The sequence below is a fragment of the Ochotona curzoniae genome, unplaced genomic scaffold (assembly GCF_017591425.1).
Source record: "Ochotona curzoniae isolate NIBS_2020 unplaced genomic scaffold, NIBS_Ocur_1.0 contig_64, whole genome shotgun sequence".
Lineage (NCBI taxonomy): Eukaryota > Metazoa > Chordata > Mammalia > Lagomorpha > Ochotonidae > Ochotona > Ochotona curzoniae.
In genome coordinates, this window is record NW_024466502.1 from 7,465,404 (window position 1) to 7,488,042 (window position 22,639).

Sequence of the window (22,639 nt, forward strand, 5' to 3'; positions counted from 1 at the left end):
TAATACATACTGCAAGAATTAAACACAAAACTCTGACTGTCTCTTATTGAGATATTTTCTGTGTTAGCCAATGTTTTATAAATGCACTGTAAGGAAATGCTTATACCAAGAAAAAGATAAGATTTCTGTTTGGGATAATTTTGCAGAATACAATCTTTCTCTTTTCATACTGGTTAGTAGAAAGTACAAATTTAATATGTCATATTCCACCCCCTCCACTTTATGTATTTTTGAGTTTACATTACATTAATACCTGGTTACTATTATGTATATTGTACTATAACAATCACTTATTCCAAAATCAGAATTCTTCAAGTATCTATAAGTATCTGTGTCATTGCTGATAATACTAAAACAGTATGCCTTTTGTAGTGTTTATGAATCAGTGGAGATCATGGCCCTCAATGTAATGGTAATTAACATGCTATAACTTGTCAAAATATGCTAGGTTATTTTCAGCAAAAGCAGCTCTTAATATTTGTCTTGAAGAGATCCCTTAGGACTTCAAGTATTGAATTAGGTCATCACTTTCAGCTTCTGTCACTATGACCAGAGAGTGTGTAAGCAGCTGAGGCCAGGTGCCACATTCATAGCTCAGGTGGCCCGCCCACATGCCAGTTGGGGTCATGGGTTTACTTCAAGATCTCACTTGGGTCAGTGATACTATGCAAGTATGACACATTTACAAAAAGCAACCTGCAACTGTTCTTACATAATTAGTCTATGAAATACGTAGAATTATATCTTGAGGGTGTGGCTTCATTTACGATGAAAACACACGCTGATGTCTTGCCCTCTTTATGATTTGTGTTTTATTAAGGTGAGAGGGTTCTCATGTTTCCTATTCTTAAAAGACACCTTTTCAGTTCAGTAGACATTGAGAAAGGTGTGTAGACATGACACAGGGAAGGTCCAGGCAGCCATCCCTGCCAAAGGCTGATCCTCTCACCAGACTGGATGATATTTCAGAATGTATTTAGAAAATTCTGGTTCCCTCCTAAATTTCTTTTCCTTCTTTTCTCTCACCAGGAACTTTTTACCCCTGAATGCAAATTTAAAGAATCTGTTTTTGAAAACTATTATGTAATCTATTCGTCCATGCTGTACAGACAACAGGAATCTGGCAGAGCCTGGTTTTTAGGGTTAAACAAGGAAGGGCAAGCAATGAAAGGGAACAGAGTAAAGAAAACCAAACCAGCAGCTCATTTTCTACCCAAGCCATTGGAAGGTAAGTTTTACCTATGCACAGTCCTTATCAACTTACAGCATGGTTGGTTTTTACGTGGATGGCATGGCTACGGGGAACCCTCATGGCATGCTAGCACTAAGTGGGGATTACACAGATAACCAGGTGAATTGTTCACTTAAAATCTGTCCCTTGCACACTGTGCTGTGTGTGTCTTTCTCCAAGACACATCTCATCTCCCTGCCACTGCCCCATCTGTACCCAGGTAACTAATTTATAAAATTGAATCTTCAAGGATATAAATTTATGGGAAAAAGTATATTAGAAAAAAGTTTGCATTATAGAAGGAATGATATTTGCCCATTTTGATGTTAAGTACTTATATTAAAAGGTACTGCAATAAGGCCATAAAAATGGAATAAGATGAAAGTCAATTGTACTGCAGTTTTGAAATCTCCGCACAGTTTTTTCTTTTTAATAGGATACATCTCCATGAACTTTTTGGAGATCGCTTTTACTTGTGAATTATAATTACAGAAAATAGATGGCAATTTAACCCTTAAAGAACATGTTCTATTGGTTGTGGCACAACCTTCTTTAAGACCATTTATTTGCATTCCTCTGTAAAGAGCAGGTGTGACAGTTGCACTTTGTCAGCCAGTTTTGCTTGTTAATCAGAACCAACTGCACCTACATGACATGTGTTTGACAAATACAGAAACAATTGAATTATCAAAAGTATTATCTTTTCAAATACATCTGTTTCAAATACATCTTTTGAAGAGCAAGAATACATTAACTGAATAGCTTTAAGCTATCTTAGAGCATTCAGATTTTGTTTCTACAGGAAAGGCTTAGCCATCAAAAAGAAATGCATATTGGATTTTACCCCAGATTCTCTAAGATAATCAGAAATTTTGATTTTTTCTTTCCTAAATTTGCCAAATCATTAGAGTTGATTCATAACACCTTTACAATTCCAATAATGTTGAAGTCAACAATGCTAAATTTCCCTCTGTAGCACTTGAAACCAAAAAACTACCCATCGGGTACTTTTAAGAAAGACAAAATTTTAGAATCTGAAATATGACTTATTTCATTATAAGGTAGATAAATCAGAACAAAAAAAGCCAATTTGTTTGTTCCAAATGTATCATTAATATATTTTTTAAATAAATTGCCATCATATTTTCCAATATTAATGTGAAAAAAATCAACTGAGTTCATAGCAGCTCTACAAAGACCTTGGTTCATTTACCTTATTCTGTTTGCTCACTAACTCTGTCTTGAATAGAGCAGGTATCAATTTGAAATCCTTATCTTTCAGTTGTATTTATGTAATGGAAACCAAGGGAAATTTGTCACTTAGGTGGTTTCTAAACTTAACTCAGTTATCTTTGATATTTCATAGGAAATAATGAAGATTCCAGTGATGTGATGTAATATCACTTTGAATTTCAATGTTATAGTTGAACTGGTATATTTGTATGTATGTATGAATATGGAAAAGAGGCAGGCTTTTTTCACCTTATTTTCAAATAATTAACAGCCAGAAATACATTTAACACAGGAAGGTAGGTACTGTAATGACAGACATGATTAAGCAGCTTAATTGATAGAGGAAAATTAAGGTCAAACTTTCCTTATAACCACTCCAGGTTATAAATCATACCCCTGGATGAATGAGGACCGCCTACGTGCTTCATTAATTATGTATACTCTAGATGTGGTCTGTTCACCCTCACTTGTAGACAGTCAAGGTCTAGTTTCATTAGTAGTGGCAGAGAGAGACTGGGATGTACACCCAGGATGTATTAGCTCCTTTTGCTACCTCATTGAGTCATTGGCTGTAGTCCTGATGCACATTTTTACATTCCACTATGTATCCTACTGAATAAAAAAACGCATGCTGTGTTGACTGGCATAAAAGGTAAAAGCAAAATTTGATCACATAGGATGAGCTAGCATGTGCATTCTTTACCCAGATGTAAGGGCACAGACGAATCCATGGTTTCAAACACCTACGAGCATCTGTGCCACACTTGCCTTTCTGCTGGCGGGTGCCTGGACCTCCAGTCCTCTTTCCCCCGGGGCCCGCAGAATGCCCTTTTCCAGGACTCTCGGCAATCGTGTTCTCAAAAGCTGCCTGAGCTGTAATGATGATGTCACCAGTGCTCAGATGATTCCTCAGCCGGCTCCAGTCTCTGGCTTACCACCCTGTGTGACATCAACTATTACACTGTTAACAACATAGCAGAAAATGAGGTGCAAGTGAATCCAGTGCCACATGTCATCTTCCCGAAAGTGAATGAGGGACACTGGAGGGGAGTCTCTCAAGCAGGTCCTGGCTGGCAGCGTTTCTGTGTCACTGAGAAGTTGGCAGGAGTCATTACATTGTTCCTGAACCATTTAAGAGAAAAATAGTGAGTGGGGGTGTACAAACACCTTGGTTCAGAGGGATCAACTGAACACACTGTGGAGGGCAAATCGGCTTACATTTCTGTGGAAAGCCTGTGTGTGTCTCCTAGCCTCTCCCATTTTAGGTGTGTAAAACAAAAGCTATGGAGGAAGTAGTGTGTGGGGTTTGCACTGAAAATTCCTACCTTGCTCAGGTTCCTGGGTGGATGGGGTTATCTCAGTCCAGGCAGGTGGCTCAAGCGTGCAAAAGCGCGGGCAGAGCATTCCAGTCCCTAACCAAGGCCGTGTCTCTGTCCTGTCTCCAGTTGCCATGTACCGAGAACCATCTTTGCACGATGTGGGGGAGACGGTCCCCAAGGCCGGGGTGACGCCGAGTAAAAGCACAAGTGCGTCAGCCATCATGAATGGAGGCAAACCAGTCAACAAAAGCAAGACCACATAGCCAGACTCCCCCCGTGGTGTGACTGACCAGCCCCGAGCACAGCGGGGTGACTTCTTACTGGACATTCCTGCTCGCGGGTGGAGGGCAGCAGGACGCCAGCCAGCGCTTGCTCTTGGCTGGCTCGCCACTTCTGCGTCTGCAGCGAATACCACTCAAGCTGTGGCACCCCCACACCAAGAAGACACCTGGATAACCAGCTCAACTCAGACCATGGAATGCCCTACCAGATATGGAATGCCTTTTTAATATCTTTTCTGTGACTGTGAGTGACACTTCATGTGAATGACTTACTTCACAAGTACACTCAATACCTTGCCTGCTGACAGCTCCCCATAATCCTTTTTGAGTCCTGGTCCAGCAAAATTCATGTGTTTCAGTTCAATTTTGTAGCTCCCAAAAACTCCCGCGTAATTTCTAGTTAGCCGCTATAAACCTGTGCTCTCATCAATGTCCCCTCTTCCTGTTTCTACAGGGCTGCTCGCGCCACTGTCCGTGACCTTTCGCAGCGATTATGTCCCTCTGTCTTCAACGTTGCGGTTGGCTTAGTCCAGGGGGCAATCAGGGAATCAGGACGCCTTCTCACTTATTATTTACAAATTACAACTACGAAGATTAATATCGTTGTCTCTGGCTCACACTTAGCGATTCCACGCACATACACTCTCTCTCTGCAGTAGCAGACTGCGCTCCCCGGAAGCGGCACTGCATGGGCCAGGGGTTTGGGGTGAGGGGAGAAGATCAGACACAAGTCCGTGGGAGCTCTCCACGAGCCGTGGCTGACATCCCCTCTCAGTTTCTCTATGTGTGTGTGTGCGCGCGCGTGGGTGTTTTATACATATCACAAGCTTACTGGTAATGGTAACATTTGCCTTGCCCAGCGAGCAAGACCCACTGGTTTTTGAGAAAGTGGGTCCAAAGATTTCAGTAGGCCTTGTAGGCCTGATTAAGGTTCATTTTTCATCAATTAGTTTTCATTATTTTTGGGGGGTGGGGGAGATAAAAAACCAAGGCAAACAAAATCATGATGACCTACAAGCATTGCGCTACCTAAACCCATCTCAGATCTGCTCCTTCCTGTTTTTTAATGAACTGAAACTGACACGAACCCCGTTATGGCTGTGTCCCACTCACACTCAGCCGAGCATGGGCAAGGCGGCTGTGGTCTTTGCTGCAGCAACAATGCAAAAGTTAGTTAACAATTAGACTTTAATATTTTTGGTGTTTAATGTCAATTTTTAATCTGGACATATTAGACAATTTTTTTCAGTTCAGCATGCCAAGTCCGCGTCTGTGGACCTCACCGGTAAACACCTGTTACTCGCCTTCAGGGGACTCATGTCGCCCCTTGGCTGGTTCACAGGTGCCTGGCTGTCATCTCAGAATACAGCCAGCTGAGGGATCCAAGAGAAAAACAAAGGCAATCCAACACTCTCAAACATCAGGCTTTTAGGCCATTTGCTGTCTTTGTTTGCTGTGGTTTCCGTTTGCTTTCTTCATTCCTTTAGAATTGAATACTGTTCAATCCTGAGCTTGGGAAGGCAACTTCTACAAAAGAACTTAGAAGAGTTGACTACTTGGTGAAGATTCCATGTGCAGTGTACAAAACTGGTTTCAAAATGTTGAGCACTAAACTATTTGCAAATACATTTGTTAACTGTATACACTTAATAAAATCCAATGTTTTCTTCTCAGAAGCGTTCATTGAGACCAATCTGAACCTCCCCCACAGAACACAAAGCCTGGAGCCAGGGACTGGCCTCACACTGCAGGTGCAAGTTTGACCCAGTCACTGCTTTCCCTCATTTGCACTGTATTCATTGGGAAATTATTTCCTCACTGCTTTCAAAATGTTCCATGACAGTCCTTGCCCAGCAGTTAAAATTCCGGCCTGCTTAGCTGATTTACAATTGAGCATACGTTTATCTGTTTATGCTTATTTCCATATTGGATTCCATTTTAATGAATAAAAAAGTTAACAATGTGTGGGGATATTTGTCGTCAATGTTAAATTACTGACACAGGAAACTGATTCCTTTGGCCATTTTCCATTGGGTGTGAGGCCACTGTAAAACCTATTTTTAATAGAACAGGTTACAGGAGTTCCATAAACAAATTATTGAGGAAAGACATATCCCATAATAAGGGGCAAACTATGAATAACTCAACCTTAATTCCAATTAGGTGGGCCTATCCATTGGTTACACAACATGCATAGGTATGCACGTGCACACACACACACACACACAATCCCTCCCCATTTATTTGTGCTAATCTTCCTGACTTGCTGGTTTCTTTTTTGCTTGCAAGCCTGTTTATTGGCTAAGATTTAGATTTATTTTTGTAAATGACTCCTACTTATGTAAATGTGCCTCTCCGTTTTGTGGTTTGTTTGGGTTGTCTGCAAGGGCATTTATCACTATGAATGGATGTCACAATACTTTCTCCTAATAGACGTCTAGACATATTGCAGAGGGGTCCCTGTTGTTTGTAATTGAGTTAGCTCACTTCCTCCCTGTCCAGTCTCACGTGTTGCATGGGAAGAGGGCAGCAGTGATGTACTGCATGTGCTAGGACCTGTGTGTCAAGAACTGTTGGTATGTAGTACACAATTTACACAGTTTGTCTGCATTGTACAGTTTAATATTGTTGTATTCAGAAATACAACCAACTGAATAAAATATTTATATGAAGACATACTAAAAATCAATTTTATGTAACAAAATGACATTGTGTCACCCACAAATACAGAAAATGTCATGTAAGTCAGTAAAATCAATCTTCCCCTTTTACATGCCAAAGAAAAGTCTAGCTCTTTGATAATACCTCTCTTGCTATTCTAGGGTAACACTTCTTAATTTTTTTTCCTTTCAAAATTAAGTTTGCAGTTAAGTGCAATCTTTTGCTATCAATGTTCTGTGTAGTAAATATGGAATTTGTATTTATAGACCATGTGTTTTGTACCTCCATGTATATATATATGTCCATTGTTTCAAATCTATATAGTTCATTCCTTCTGCATGCATACATGGAGTGGGAGGGTTCGTCTATTGATTTGTTACCATAGCTGCTTGCTCTGTGCACCCCTCAGAAATGTTTGCCGTTTGTGTATTTCAGATGTCATTTTTTCTGTTCTAGTAAGTTTACTTTCTAAAAGGCGTTGTTGCCATTATATTGCATAATTCTAGAAATTACCCACTCTGTGTGAAGGGAAAATGGAACTGAGCATCATTCATTGCAAATCCTAAACTGCAGAATTGAGACTGTCTTGCTCTCAATGTTTGCTTCTCCAGTGTGTTTGGGGTTAGGAGTAATTTAAAGGAACCAAAAATGTGTCCACACAACCCCTGATTATTCTTCCTTTGGAGACTAAGCACACAGTCAAATTAATGCTTAAAGAACTTGCTGTATTTTCAAGATGACCAATATCATACCTAGTTTTCTTTTGAAAAAAAAAACTTTTAAATTAGACATGTATCACTTCATTTAACATTTTCTCCCTAACATTACAGGAGGAATTAATATTTGATACATCTCCAAAAGGAGAGATCAAATTTAGAACCAGTTTAGGAGGTGGTAAGTGTCATTTTAGTAATCTCAAATACTGAAAATTATTTTCAAAATCATGACAAGGAAATATACATGGAAAAATAATTGATCTGACAGCTCAATTTTTAAAAATGCAAATTGATCAAAATTCAGAAAGTCAACTGTTACTTTGGAGTCAAATTTTAGAGTTTGGATTGCTTAGTTTACAAGGCGACATAATAGTGACCACTTGATACCAAATCAAGTAGTGTTTTGATGAGTCTGCTTTTAGGATGGGGTTATATTTGTTATTTGTCAGTTTCCTTGGGTCTGATTCACTGTTACTGACAGGAATTATGCTTGCATTTCAGATGGTCTACTGAGATCTCTTGAGTTCCAGGACCCCATCAAGGCAGTGGCTATACTGGCAATCCTAACGCGTTCTATGACTCTGGGAATTCCCTGTGGAGGAATTCCACAAGCTTGTAACATCCTTTCCAACTGACATTAACACCACTGAAAATTCTTAAAAATAAGCCAGTACAATTTGCTGATTTTTTCCCCAACCCATTACAAGTTTGCTCTTTCAAACTTGCACAGGGCAAAATTTCTCTTTATATGTAATTGCCTGATTTTTCCAGTCACTTCATATAAGACCCATATAAGCATCTGCATTGCTTGAATAAAACTACACACATACACCATACAGACTCACAGAAAAATAGAAATAGAAAATTTAAATTTTTTTCGAATAGAATAATTTAGATACCACACACAGCTTTAGTTGTATAATTTGTAACTAGAAATCCAAATCACAAATTTTTGTCCAAAAGTTTGGACATGTCCTATTTGGAATATCATGATTCAATGACTTCCCCATTATTGGTTCATTCTGAAGCAAATAGAAATGTTAGGGACAAGTTCAAAACTTTTCATGTAAGAAGATGACCAGAGCAGCACTTCTGCATAGTTGCTAACAAAAAGGGATGACAACATCAAGTATTAAACCACAAAACAGGACACACCTGAGGATGTGTGGTGACCCCTGGCGTATTCAAGTCCGTCTTAGGAGACCCAGTTGTCAAGGCTGTGGGCTAAATCCAACCCCCAATCTCTGTCTCTCTGGCCTGGAAACACAGAATAAAATTTTACATTTCTAAAATAAAAAACATCAAGAATATGTGGGGGAAACACTTTTGGCCTATAAAATTCTATTTTCTGCCCTTTTATTGAATATCAGCTATCAATAGGAACCTGGAGCTCCCTGGCATTCTGAGGACTAGATAACATGATCAATTCCAGTGTTTGTGCGGGGTCAAATGAGCCATCCAAATTGCTATGGAACAATTATAATAGGTTTGTTTAAAGCTTAAATGCAGGTTGGAAAAAACATAATTGACTACCTATAGTTCCTCCATTTTACAAACCCTGTTTACTGATTGACAGAGCAATAACAGAGATACTAAGATTGCACACTTTAATCTCAGGTGAGAGGGAAAGAGCAATTTTATAATCCCAATTGCGTTGAGAATATTAGCACTATAAAATTAACATTGACTCAATTTTCTCTTACTAAAATAGTTATCAGTTTAAAATTTTTACCTATTCCAGCAGATTCATATTTTTTGATGATTTGACTTATAAAATCCAGGTCATGATACTAGAATATGTATATTACTAAAATTTCCAAATTAAAATTTTCATCTTAACACAGAAATAATTGCTATATCCTAGGTTTCTACAAATTGTGTCACAAATAAGAAAGTGGTGTTCTTAAGGTTCTGAATAATTAAACATTGCCAAAACCAGTGTTTGTAAGTAGGATTAACTGAAAATATGTTAGGGAGACCCCATTTACTGTACCTTTTCATAATTCAATAGGAATTCCATAAAAAGCAAAGTCTTACCATTACCAAAAAATTTTTTTGCTCTTACCACTGTTTGAATATTTATACTTTCTACTTAGGCCATTTCTAAAATATCATTTTAATAGTTTTCCTGAGCTTTTGAAGTTCATGCAACTTGATCACATCTCACATTCTTTGCTAAAAACTCTAATTTTCCAGTAGTATCCTTAGCGAAAAGTCTTTTAAGTGAAACAAGCAATTATTTCAGTCCATCATACACCTAATTAGATTATTTTGTTTACAAAGGCTATCTTACCATGAAGAAATTTAAATAGTGAAAAATCAAATGTGTTATATACGCAACCCTGGCCCAACTTTAAAATGGAATCCTTTGGTTCTAGGAATCTAAGATGCTTATTCCTGAATAACAGTTCATTTTGTGTGTATATGTGTTATCAGTAGAGAAATATATGTTGACACAAATATAAACTCATGTCGCTATTTATTAAACATGTTCTATTGTACATTTTTCATAATTTTCAGGGAATTTTTCATGAGTTTAAAGTGAGATTGGACAGATGACTTACTGAAAAGCTTCGGTCTTGCCCCTCTGTGGCATTCATGCTAATTCCCCAATCTGACATTTTACCTCACATGTGTTTCTCGCCACATGGAAATGCTGAGTGATATGGAATCCTGAAACAACCAATCAATGGATTTATGCACAGTTAACAGAATTGTACAAAAACAAACTTTTCATTAGATTCTGACATGAGCTTTCTTGTGTGGCAAAGGAGATTTCTAAAGACAACATGATTCAGCATTTCTCAACTCTGGCACTGTTGACATTTGTATCCAGGTGTCTCTGTCATGGGGGCTGTCCTTGTGCTCTGTAGATGCTGGGCCACACCCCCAGCCTCTGCCTACTGCCTTTATGCAGTACACCCTTCCACCCCACCCAGGGTGACAATCCAAATTGTCACTAGACATTGCCAAATGTCTTCTGGGTGGCAATGTACCTTCACAGAGAACTACCAATGTTATTTGAAGAGAAAAAATTATTTCTAGTGTTACCTCAGAGTTGACTGAACTGATTTCTAATGGGTATGCAGATTCCATTCAGGCATTCCAAAATAGAAGAAAACACAAGAGTCCATTTAATCTGTTCTAGCAGTGATTATACATGATTTTCTTTGCAGTTATATGTTCTAATGGCCTAGAAAAGTTAGATTCCAGATTCCTTTCCCATGCAACTGTCAAGGATATTCCGTGCCAAGCCAGATTTCGCATGCATTTCCATTCCATCCATCCCAGCAGTCACAGTTGCCACAGTTACAGATTCCATTCCCTGCAAACACACAGGGAAATCATCGCCATGATCAAAATGTACCAAACTAAACAATGCCGTTATAAACCACCAGTGTCCACCACAAAATCATTTCACTCATTCTTTGCTGGGATTCTTACTGTACACAGATCATATTATTACATAACATTAAACAGCTGTGAACCATACAATTTACAATTAGTGGCAGCTATTTGGTATCACCATTCCATATGGCAAATAACTGCCATCCTGTGTTATTCCAGATGAGCTACCATGTCAGTTTTGTTTCTCCTAGACAACAGGTTATTTGTGACTGGTGAATAAATACTTAGAGCTCCTTGCATAATGGGGAAAGTCAAATTATAAGGCAGAAGAGGAGTGATATTCTAGGAATAGACAGAAGCTGAAGGTCTAACCTGACGACATATGCAAATATGCTTTATCCTTTAGAAGAGAAGGGGAAAGGAAATTGTGAAAATTAATTTCATAAACAATTATTGAGGCTCAATTCATTAGGAAAAAATGAGCATTAACTGTCTTTCTCATGCTATTGCTAACCTCCCCTACATACACAAAACCAGTTCCTGGTGGTGGCTGTAGCGGGAACTTCCATCCACTGTTGATATCCTGGGATGTGTTTAACATTATCTCCCATCTCCTACACCATGTTTAAGGTTTCTGGAAATATAATTGCATACGTGCATTTCGGAGGTTGGGGTTACTTTTTGGATGTTTCTCCACAAGCTCTTAGGTTTTTTTGCTCCTGTAGATAAGGTCAGTGCTTATTTCTACTTGCCCCTACATAGCTACTCCATTTTAAAAGGTGACCCTTGTTTCTGGAATCTGTCCTGTCTGGCACTGTGTGGGTGTCAGTCACTTGGCACAGAGCAATCAGAGTGGGACAATACTGCACCTGTACAGGTGAGTCCATCGTGCTTGTCGCAGTCTCGGTCATCACAGTCACAGAATTCTCCTGAAACATACCATTCATCTGGAGAACAAATGCACTTTCCACAGTGGCAGGAACCTGAAATCATGAGAGACCACTTGCTCTTACCCTGCAACTACAGGTTTTCATTGAGAAAAAAATATCACTGACACCCTGACAATGGATTTCTAATAACCTACCTTTACAGAACGGCTCCTTTCTCAGAGGGAAGCTTCACTTACTGTAATTCTTAAAGGTCATCCAGGAAAGCCTTCGTTATAGATCTAGACAGTTGCAATTAGCCTTGAGCAAATGTTCCACGGCCCAGTCTGATTGAAATGTCAATGAGAGCAGAATGTGGTGATTCTTATGGCTGGCCTTCCAAAAGTGTGATCAAAATGGGTGCGTCTTTTTTTTTTTTTTGGCTGCTATTTTTCATTTTTTCTGAATTGAACCATGTTTTTAAATTGCCTGTTCTTAAAGGAATTGAATACTAAATTCTATTACATGAAGATTCATTTTATAATTCAAATACTTACTAAATTATTGTGCTTATAATTTTGGATTTCAGTTCAAATTAGTTTGAAGTACAGAAACACCTGCATGTTTAGATGGCTAATTAAAGTGCTAATAGTGTATACGCACTCACTCACATGTCTGATTCCTCCTCCATGTTCCCTGCCATCATCGATAATAGCTTTAATTCCTGCCCTCAATGTTTATCCTTCCTGAGGCTCACACTCATTCTCCATCTTTTTAAATCCCAGTTTAAAGTACAAGTTTCTCTCTTAATTACTAGAAATAATTTTAGCCACTGAGAAAGAATTGCATCCTTAGTATTTTTTTAAATAAAGATAATATATGAATGTAAAACAACCCTGAGCAGAGAAAAAGTTCTCTCAGTACGAACACCCTTGCATGACAGGCTAGAAAACCATCCCGTGGCAAACTTCCTGAACCACAACCTCCCTTCCCTTATCTCCTTCAGTTGATTGATTCTGTTCCAAATGTAATTTCCATTTACTAAAAGATGTTTATAATTAAATTTTTAGGTAAAAGAGCATATTAGGGAATGTGTAGTATACAGACTTGGGCATATTTAAGATTCCAGACTTGATAAACTCAAAGTATACTGGAGGGCAGGAAGCAATTGCTTGTTCTATTGAAATATAGTGATTGAAAAATTATTAATAACCTAGGAAATAAACATGATTAGGAAATGAAGTCAACATCATGCATGCTTAGTCATGTGGCACAATCATTAAACATCATGCAACGTTTCATATCTTAAAACTGCTATATCCCAAAACCAGGACATGTATTTTCTGACACGAACCAATGGCCATATTAAACTGTTGTGATGCCTTGTAATACTGCTCAGCAAAGAGAATGTTGACATTTTCTTTTTGCTTCACAACACCATAATTTCTTTATCATATTGCACTGTTTTCCTAAAGGTCTAGGTTGCTTTGAAGACATCTTTCAGTTCTGACAGTTTGACAGGCCGCCAAAGGCTGCTCAGGAGCCAGACAGAGTGTACCCAGGGCCACGCTGCAAGGATGGTTTCCTTTTGTTCTGTTTCCAGGCATAAGATTCCTTAGTTTAGAAATCTATCCCAATGTTAAATCTCAAATGTCTAAGCATGGAAATGTTCACCAGTCAGCTGCTTGTTTAACATGTATCTGATACAAAGAAAATATAGGTGATTTCATTGACACAGAAATTTCCTTAGAACATAGCTAATGTTTAAGTTCTGTGAATGCAAGAAGATATTTCAGTAACTTGATTTTGGGTGTTTCCAAAAGACTATTTCAGTTACCTATAACACTATCAGCACCACAGAAGAATAGGTGATTGTTATGGTCCATGATAGTCATGTATGACACCTAGGATATCATCCTGTATATTAAAATTCATATAAAGATTTCATATATTGTCTTTAAATTTATTCCCTGGTCCTGGAACTGTGCTAAACATTGCTCTTGCTTATGGAATGCTTAGCTTCAGGCCATAGCAGAGTATTTGTCTAAAACTGATAAGCTCAGCTCAAGTTAATATGGTATGTATGGATAGAGTATTTGGCAAATAAACTCTAGTTTCCAAAGTCCACTGAACTACTTAGAATACAACACGGGAATTCATTTCATATGTGTCATGAGACAGTAGCTGTTCTCAGTCAGCCATACTATTTCCTGTTTGTCAAAGCTCAATGCATCTTAGAAGTAGGAATTTCTGCTGCTCGTGAAATTAGGAGCATAGCATTAACAAGTAGCACAGTGTGAATAGATATTAGCTTTTGGTACAGCATCTTTCTTGTGAAGCACTCTGGCTGTTTTCATCAATAACCAATGGCAAGAGTCAAACTGTTCCTTTCTGGAAAGGGAAAGACTTTGGGGAAGACTCTCTCAGACAGAAACGGGCTTCATGATTACCAAGAGGTGAATGGTGATCTAAGTCAGCTGGCTGGAACAAACTCATTCAAGAGACCCAGCAACACGAAAGGAAGCAGCTGGCCCATTTTGGCAGGAGCTCCAAGACAATACATTCATAACCACATCCCTGCTAATCTGTTATTTTTTCTCAATATGATGACCCTAAAAGCATCCCTATCTTCCTTCTGTGCTTTTTGCTGGCTTCCATCCCTGGAGACCTAGCCACATTTTCTCATGTGTTTTAAAGCATCCTTAGAGATAAAGGAGAAAAAGAAATACAATTTGCCTACCTTCCAAGAAGAGAATGAAAGTTTATGGAAGATAAGAGAATTGTCTGGAACCACCCAGGAATTAAACAACTGGCTTGAGATTTCAATCTGACTCAACCCAATCTTCTAACTGCTTGTGATAACTACCACAGCTAACATGTTCATATTGTTTCCAAAGTGAGTGTCTACTGTAGCAGACCATTATGGATAGTCATCTTAGGTGTAGAAACTAGGATATTGGGCTGTGTTTGAGAAACTTCTTTTCTCCCCTGTCTTAGCAATGTCAACAGGCAAGCAGATGGGTGAGACATAGGTGGGTGAATGGGTATACCCTGGATTATTTGAATGATGTGGTACATAACAAGTGTCATCATGTGGGTCTGAGGATACGTCCAATGGTATCTATTTAATTCCATTAGACACAATAGCACCTGTAAGAAAATCAAATGTGATTACCTGGGTCTAGTTCAAAGTTCTCAAGGTAAAAAGTGTTATTGTGCAGTCTTACTGAAATAAACAAATCTGTCCCCCAAACTCAAAACAAACAGAACTCCTATGAAATAGCTCCTATACATTACACAAAGGTAGCTACATTTAGGGGAGACCTGGCCACGAAGCTCATCTCTTTGGGCTATTCCCACAAACAGCTGGAATCAAAGTGCAAGGCACCTTTGATCATTTCCTCGTTCCATGACTAATGTTGGACTTACTTTCTTGCCATTTCTCATGCCTGACACAATGCTGCAATGGAACATCCCAGCAGGCAGTTCTCACTACTGTACTAACGACTCCATCTGGTATGAAGGTCACAACAATGTATCTTGTTTTAAATTTTTCTATGGAGTGATTTATTGTCTTGGCTATCAATTTGTAAAGAAATAAAATGCTATTTCTCCATCGTCTCCTGAGGTGACGGCTTTATTCATAGCTCCTAGCCATGCTGATGGACACGGGCTGCTCAGTGGACAGTCCCAGCAATGGCACAGCCACTGCTCACACTCGTCCCATCAATACAGGGAGCAGATACAGGATGCTCTCTGTAATCACCAGGGTGTGGGATTTTCACTGAGAAACTTGAGAAGGATGACTTGGAATTCAGGCAACTTCATAGAATGTATGAAGACATACATGGCCTCTGTCAAAAGTATGACACGTTTCACTTTTCTGCCACAACGTTACAGTCACAGTCCTATTTCCTGTGGTTTCCAAGGTTGGGGGTGTTACTCCCAGTGGGGACCAAAGGTAAGTGCTGCATCCCCTTATCCTCTGCCTACGGTAGATCCAGTTATGATTTCAGTGTGAGGCTCTTTCTGATCAATATAATCCTTAGACCTCCAGAACAGAAGGAAAAGATAAGAGCCCTAAAGCATCTGCCATGGACAAGAGCAATTCCCATCAGTGATGGGAACATCAAAATGCGCAGCACTGGGGTTGCTTCTGTGTTCTATTCAAGCGCTAAATTCTCTACCTTCTGAAGGGTAAACACAGAGTTTACACAAATGTGTTTTCAATCCTTCTTTGGTCTCTGGCTACCTCTCCACAACCTAAAGCAAATATATTGCGGAGGTTCTAAATACAGAAACCGGGTGGGCTGGTGGAGAGGTTCTTTGTCTAAACACTAATCCAAAGGCATTTCCTTAGAATTAAACAATCTAATCTTTTAGTTGTTTCCCATTTTCCATGTGTATAATGCTAAGAAATAAGAATCCTTCCTTACACTTAATGACTTTACTAAAGTGCTGTTTCTTTGTAAGAAACAGGTATTTCTGCATGAAGTAGACAGTTTAGGAAAGTGCACACTACAATTCACCACATTGATGAGTTTGTCTTTTGTAGTGTTCATGTACTTTGAATTAGACAGTATTTAGCAATGATCTGATTATGGATGATGTTGGTGACTTGATAGCGTGCCTACTGCACACACACACAGCAGCTGATTTTTAAAACTGTAAACACTCAGATTTTAATAAGAGTGGTATGTGTATTCAGTAGATCTTTTGTGAAAAGATTATCCCTTCACTTTAATAATTCCACCAATGAAAACCACATTAAAAAGTACATTTTAGAGCTTTGTGTTTGAAGTCATGATATTCCACAAAATTTAATTTAAAAATGAATCATCACTGGGAGGTTTGCTGCACAGGACACTCTCTCTGGTCAAACATCTCTCTTCTTCCCTTCTACTTTCTTCCCACAGTTTAACTCCTTCCCTTTGTTTCTTCTTTTTAACTTCTCTATCCTCCCTTCCATTTCTCTTCATATAGTTTGAACTCAAAATAGGTGTTTCCAGGAGCTGAGGCCCCATGGAGAATAGAACTGGAAGAAGATTGGTTTTAGGCCTGAAATTAAATTGAATTTAATAGGAGATGAAACAGAGAACACAGTGATTGCTTTAAACTCACTGGAGTGCCACCTGCATGTTGAAATGGCCTTAGGCTGAGAGCAAGCCCTCCATGCCCCAGCATTATGAACGCGAGTCTCAACCACAGAACACCTAGAATCCAAGGCCATCATTGTCAATTCCTTCAGCACTCCTTCTGGCATCACTTGTGGCCATGGTATCCATCTGCTTTTATGTCTAAGTCATTCCCAAAGCCTGCTTCAACTGACACTGGCCTTACATAGAGAAACAGTGACAGTAAAGGGAATACATCATTCATGGAACGTTACACTGTAAACGTCTCCCTTGTTCTCTGATGGCAGCATGGCGGGGAGGGCAGGATGGGGGATTCTGAGTGTCTCTGTACACTTTTGCTTCATTGGGTCTCCTTCAGAAAAGAGTCATATGCTTCTAACTTGAAAGGAAGTTCAAACATATGGAGCAAGACTTCCTTAGGCCCTCTCTGTCTTCCTGGGTGCCATAAAGAATAACCTGACAACTCCTAGGCTAGATGCATAACAAGTATGTTGAAGAAACATCAACATTTGTAAAGCACCCAGAATTACCTCTACTATAATTATTCCATGAATGGGAAGGAATCGCTGCTCTTTTGATTGTGTGTGTGTGAGTAGGAGGGGTAAGACAGAGTATTTTTCTTTGACTCCGTTTTTGAGAACATATTTCAGTGGGTTGGCTTCCACACAATGACATGATAGGTTGTAACGACTCTTTGCATGCTTTCCTCTTCCATTTTATGAATATATGTTCTCTTATGCTAAGAAACACACATCTGCTTGGAAGAAAGAATGATGTTCAGGCCAAAGAAAACTGTGCCACAAGTGTGTGTTTCTTATGCATCTTCTTTTCTTTTTGAGGGAAGAAAATATTTACTGTCTTTTTCTGTCTTTCTCACAACTGCACCTCATCCTCCTCTTCCTAAGCATTTGGCTGCAGAAGCTCCAACAATCATTGAGAAAATTTGATGCTTCTTTTCTGCATTTCTGGGTTCTGTTATTTCTTTGGTGGGCTCAGCAATCATTCTTGTCCTTTTTTCAGGAAGGTGCTGCTGGTGGTGATTTCTTTGTTACACATTTTGTTTCTTGGCTCTTTCCAGTAGTATGAATTTTATTTCATTCATCAATTATTTGGCACTGATGTAGCTGAGAATCCTGTGGCAGGATCCCTAGGCTGTTCATGCCATTTTCTGAGCTCCCAAACTGTATGCAGCTGATTTTCAAGCTTCAAGTTTGGTACAGACATAGGAGGGTCATTTACTTTTACCCAAAGCTCCATCTGAAAAACAGGTCTGCTGCTGACAGCTGAACATACCATGTGTCAGAAGAGGGGTGCAGCCCAGGTTCTGGCCGCCATACTCACCCTTGCCAGAGCACAATCTACCGTCTGCTGATTCACACAGACTCTTGCTGTGTTCTTCAGTCATGTTGCACTTTCGTGGATGCTGGCAGAGCACTCCAAACCATCCTCGCTCACACACGCAGTGCCCACAGGAGCATGTGCCGTGACCTGTAAGGTGAGCACAGGGTGAGGGGATGAGGACATGAGGAAACCACCAGGACACACACCTAAATCTCAGCATCAGGTTTCCTGTCAAGCAAATATGCACAGTTAGTATGACTTGCCATGTAATAGAACTTCACAACAGAGATGCATCTTCAAAATAAGTTTGAATGTAGCACAGAAGATAGGCTTGGAAGAAAGAAACCCTGACATAATTGAAAGTGGAATCATGCTCTTCATTCTGGATACCAACTACACACTCATTTGCATGTTTATCAGAACAGAATCTCTGTGCTGTTCTCCACTGTGCACACCATGACATCTATGCCAATTTGCCAGGCTGGTCACGTTACCATCACTCACCACATTCACTAATCACCCTCCCACTGTTTAGCAAAAATAAAAGGTTAACTTCCCTACAAATGGCATTTAGTATTACATTTCTTTGCCTCTGGATCTATCCACTTATGTAATAATAACGGATAAAGGGTATGTAGTGGTGTCTTTCTGTTACTGTACAAAAGGGAAAACGACATGAGGCAAGGTTGCCATTTGGCTCTGTTCTCTCCTTGTCTTTCTAACATTAGCTCCTGACTGTCAAGCTCTCCTGAACTCTGATCTTTTGCTATAGATACAACATGGCATTTGTGGCAGTCACCCATAAAACCTCTTCTCATGTTTGCCACAAACACCCATTTAAAACACATCATATTCCATTTTAATTTGTTTCCACTCGGTGCCTTAATCATTTTCCTGTTATGTGCAAGGGCTTCCATCCAGATGCCTCTGAATCAACTGTTTGCCTGGCCAAGATTTCCTGAGTACATATCACCAACAGAACATTTTGGTAGGTGTTGAAGTACATGACATTCAGAATAATGGACACAGTGGTCCCTGCTCTCTTCCTTCTGGCTCAGACTGAATAGCCATGCTCTTGAACACTGGATTTGCTAGGGCCTTAAAGTGTAAACTTTGCTCAATCTACCGCCACATCCACACACAGAGATCTTAACAAGGGGCTGGAAGATTACTGGCCAAAGCTTACTTGCTGGTAATTCACTGTTACAACTAATTGAAAACTACCACCTAGGTATCCTGGTAATGATTTTCAATTATAGGGGACCACCAAGAAATCTTAACTCCTGTCATATCATATTCATGGCTTCTTTCTACTTATCTAAAATTATTTTCTTGGGTCTGCTACAGTGGCACTGCATACTAACCCACTGCCTATGGCACTGGTATCCCATATGGGCAAGCAATTCCATCTCTAACTGCTCTACTTTCAACCCCGCTCTCTGTTTATGGCTTGGGAAAACAGCAGAGGACAGCCGAAGCCCTTGGACCCCTGTACACACGTGGGAGATCCAGAAGAATCTCTAGATTCCTGGCTTCAAACTGACTCAACCCTGGCCATGCAGCTATTTGAGAAGTGAACCAGTGAACGGAGGATCTCTCACTGTTTATCCTTTTCTCTCTCTCTCCTTCTCCCTCTCCCTTTCTTTCTGTAAATCTGGGTTTCAAGTAAAATACTTTTTTAAAAACATAAAAATTAGAAACAAAAAAGGTATCTTCTACCTTGATTTTCTTAACACTACGCTCTATCACTCCTTCAGCATCCTTTCTTTGTTTCTATGTTTTCATCTGCCTTTTTTTCTGGCTCCATAAAGGTTCTTATTCCACTCTCTCAAACTGCTAAAATCTTGACCATTTTTATTTCACTACACTTGATCTTAGCTAGAAAACTAAGAAATGATTCTATTTTTATTTTAAAGGGATTTACTGATAGATTCTCAGAGTCAGAGAAAATGAACAGTAATTATTAGAACATAATCATCATGTGTGCTTCTTTTTAAAAATTAATCATTTGTTTTTTGTGTTTCCTTTCATGGAAAGACTCTCCTTCCAAGGTAGCAGTCAAAATATTTGCATCCCATTTGAACTTTCCTCACTCGCTCAACCAAAGTTTGGTGCAGTCCTGTGAAGGGCTGCCCACATACGCTTTTACATGAGCAACATAGACCTTTGGCATCCATATAACTAGGAAAATCAACCCTAAAAATAATACAAAAACACAAAGGACCCTCAACAGCCAAAGCGATCTTCCAGCAGAGGACAAATCAGGATCCTCGTAACACTTGCGTTCAAGACTTGCTACAAAGCTATTGCAGCCTAAACAGACTGATAGTGGCACAAAACTGCACAGAGCAATGGAGAAATAGATTGCAAAGTCAATCTACTCATGTATACCCAACTGACTTTCGACATAGGAACTAAACACACATATCAGGAAAAGGAAAATCCCTTCAAAAAACGATGCCAGGAGAATTTAATACTCATACCTGGAGTACTAAAACACAATTATCCCTACATAAAAATCAACTCCAAATGTATCAAAAATCTAAAGAACAATAACTCATGAAACCATGAGAGGAAAACAACGGGGTCACCTCAGTTATCAACATAGACAATTATTTTAAAAATACTTATTTGGAAGGCAGAGTGATTGAGAGGAACAGAGGAAAATCTATCTCTCCATCTGCTGACTCATTCCTCAAAATGACTGCCCAGGCCAGGATGGGGCCAGATGGAGGTTAGAAGCCAGGAATTCCACCTCTGTTTCCAACATTGGCAACTGGGACACAAACACCATGGGCATCCTCCACTCCCAGGCACGCTGGCAGGGAGCTGCCTCTGTGCCTCACACCAGTTCTCTGACATGGCACGACAGTGTCACTTAACCCGCTACACCATACAGCATCCTAATAATAATTTTTTTAAATTTTTTAGTGTTTTTAAATATCTGTTGTATACGTTTGAAATGTACAGTTTCACAGAATAGGGGTGAGAAAACAGAAAGAGATGTCTTCTATCGTCTGGTTCACCACCAAAATGGTGACAAGGCTGTACCAGGCAGCCAGGAGCTTCCTCTGGGATTCCTATATGGGTGCAGAGGCACAAACACTCAGGTTTTTCTTTACTGTAAATGGGGTTCTGTCAAAATAACAGCCTTTTACATGGCAATGAAAACAGCACAGTGGAGAGACAACTGATACGATAGGAAACACTAGTTGCAACTTACACAACTCAAAAAGGACTAATATTGAGGATAGAGAGACAAGCATTGTAGCATAATGAGTTAAGCTGCAGTCTATAATTCCAGCATCCCATATGAGTGCTGATTCATATTCTGGCTGCTCCACTTCTGATCCAGCTTCCTGCTAATGGGCCATGGAAAGCAGCAGAAGATAGCCCAACTTCTTGGCTGCATGTGCCCACACGGAAGGCCTGGAGAAAGCTCCTGGTTAAGAGTCAAACAGGAATGAACGATTTCTACCTTTTCCCTCTTTCTACAACGGTGCCTTTCAAATAAGGATTTTATTTTAAATCCAGGATATATAAAGAATTCCAAAAAAAGGTAAAAGTAAATAATTTTGCACCTGCTAAGAAATAGAGAAGTGATAAGAATAAACATATCAAAAGAGCAAATAAGAACAGTTAATTTGGATGTCACTGTGGCATTGTGGTTTAAGCTATTGCCTGCGACACCAGCATTTCATATAGGCAATGGTTGTGTTTAACTTCTCCACTTCTAATCCAACTCTTCGGCTCCTCCTACCTCATTGTAGCTCTCTTTTAAACCAACAAATCCTTTATAAATGATCAAGAAATTCAAAACCACAAAGCAATAGAGTATCACTAGTTAGAGTATCTTATCAACTGAGACAAATAATGTCTCAGTTCATGATAGTGACTTACGAAGAGATAGAGAACAGAATGAAAAGGTTAGTTGCCCGGTTTCATCCATTTATCCTGTATGTAGATGTTGAAATACTGCACCACACTCCATAAACACGTGGATACATTACATGTTCATTAAAAAGCTAATAACGAAGCCTGCGTGATGCTCTGTCATCACATCCTTTCAATGTTTCCATGTGCAGCTTTCCACAGAACAGCTGCAGTCACATCATGGCCTACATGATTCCCTAATGCTGGGGCATGAAGTTCACCAATCGCTGACTTTGTTTCATTTTAGGTTTCCGACAGGTTGTCTGGGGACATTCAGTACTTTGCAAATCTTAATCCTTCCTTTTTCCTTTAACCAAACTGGCCTACTCATTGTTTCTGGTATTTTTTTTCACACTTTGATGACCTCATTCCCTATTCTGCATTTACAAATCTCAGAAAAAGTTACCACACCTTTCTGCAGAGTTTCCTAGCACCTACACGAGGAACCCCACCACCTCTCCTATACTATACTACTATACTACTCCAGTTCTAATTTTAGATGGAGTTTTTCTTCTACTTTGAGATGGGTAGTTGTCATGTGAATCTTTTGAATTCTGTGAAATCAATATTTAATC

The 22,639-nt window shown here is 39.4% G+C and overlaps 2 protein-coding genes across 5 annotated transcripts in view; one reads left to right on the top strand and one right to left on the bottom strand.

The window, feature by feature from the left end:
- The window catches only part of FGF14 (fibroblast growth factor 14), a 525,586-nt gene extending 520,921 nt beyond the window's left edge, over positions 1-4,665 (top strand). For 2 of the 3 annotated variants that reach the window (XM_040991166.1, XM_040991165.1), the window contains 2 exons: positions 1,030-1,228; positions 3,910-4,046. In XM_040991166.1, the coding sequence (XP_040847100.1) occupies positions 1,030-1,228; positions 3,910-4,046 (336 nt within the window). Of the gene's footprint in view, positions 1-1,029; positions 1,229-3,909 lie in introns of all 3 variants that reach the window. The other variant, XM_040991164.1, reaches the window with a different exon arrangement.
- Positions 4,666-10,544: 5,879 nt separating this feature from the next.
- ITGBL1 (integrin subunit beta like 1) overlaps positions 10,545-22,639 on the bottom strand; it is a 206,361-nt gene continuing 194,266 nt past the window's right edge. For both annotated transcript variants that reach the window (XM_040991011.1, XM_040991010.1), the window contains 3 exons: positions 18,132-18,278; positions 11,659-11,772; positions 10,545-10,766 (listed from right to left, as the gene is read on the bottom strand). In XM_040991011.1, coding sequence (XP_040846945.1) covers positions 10,675-10,766; positions 11,659-11,772; positions 18,132-18,278 — 353 coding nt within the window. In that variant the 3' untranslated portion in view covers positions 10,545-10,674. The remainder of the gene's footprint in view (positions 10,767-11,658; positions 11,773-18,131; positions 18,279-22,639) is intronic.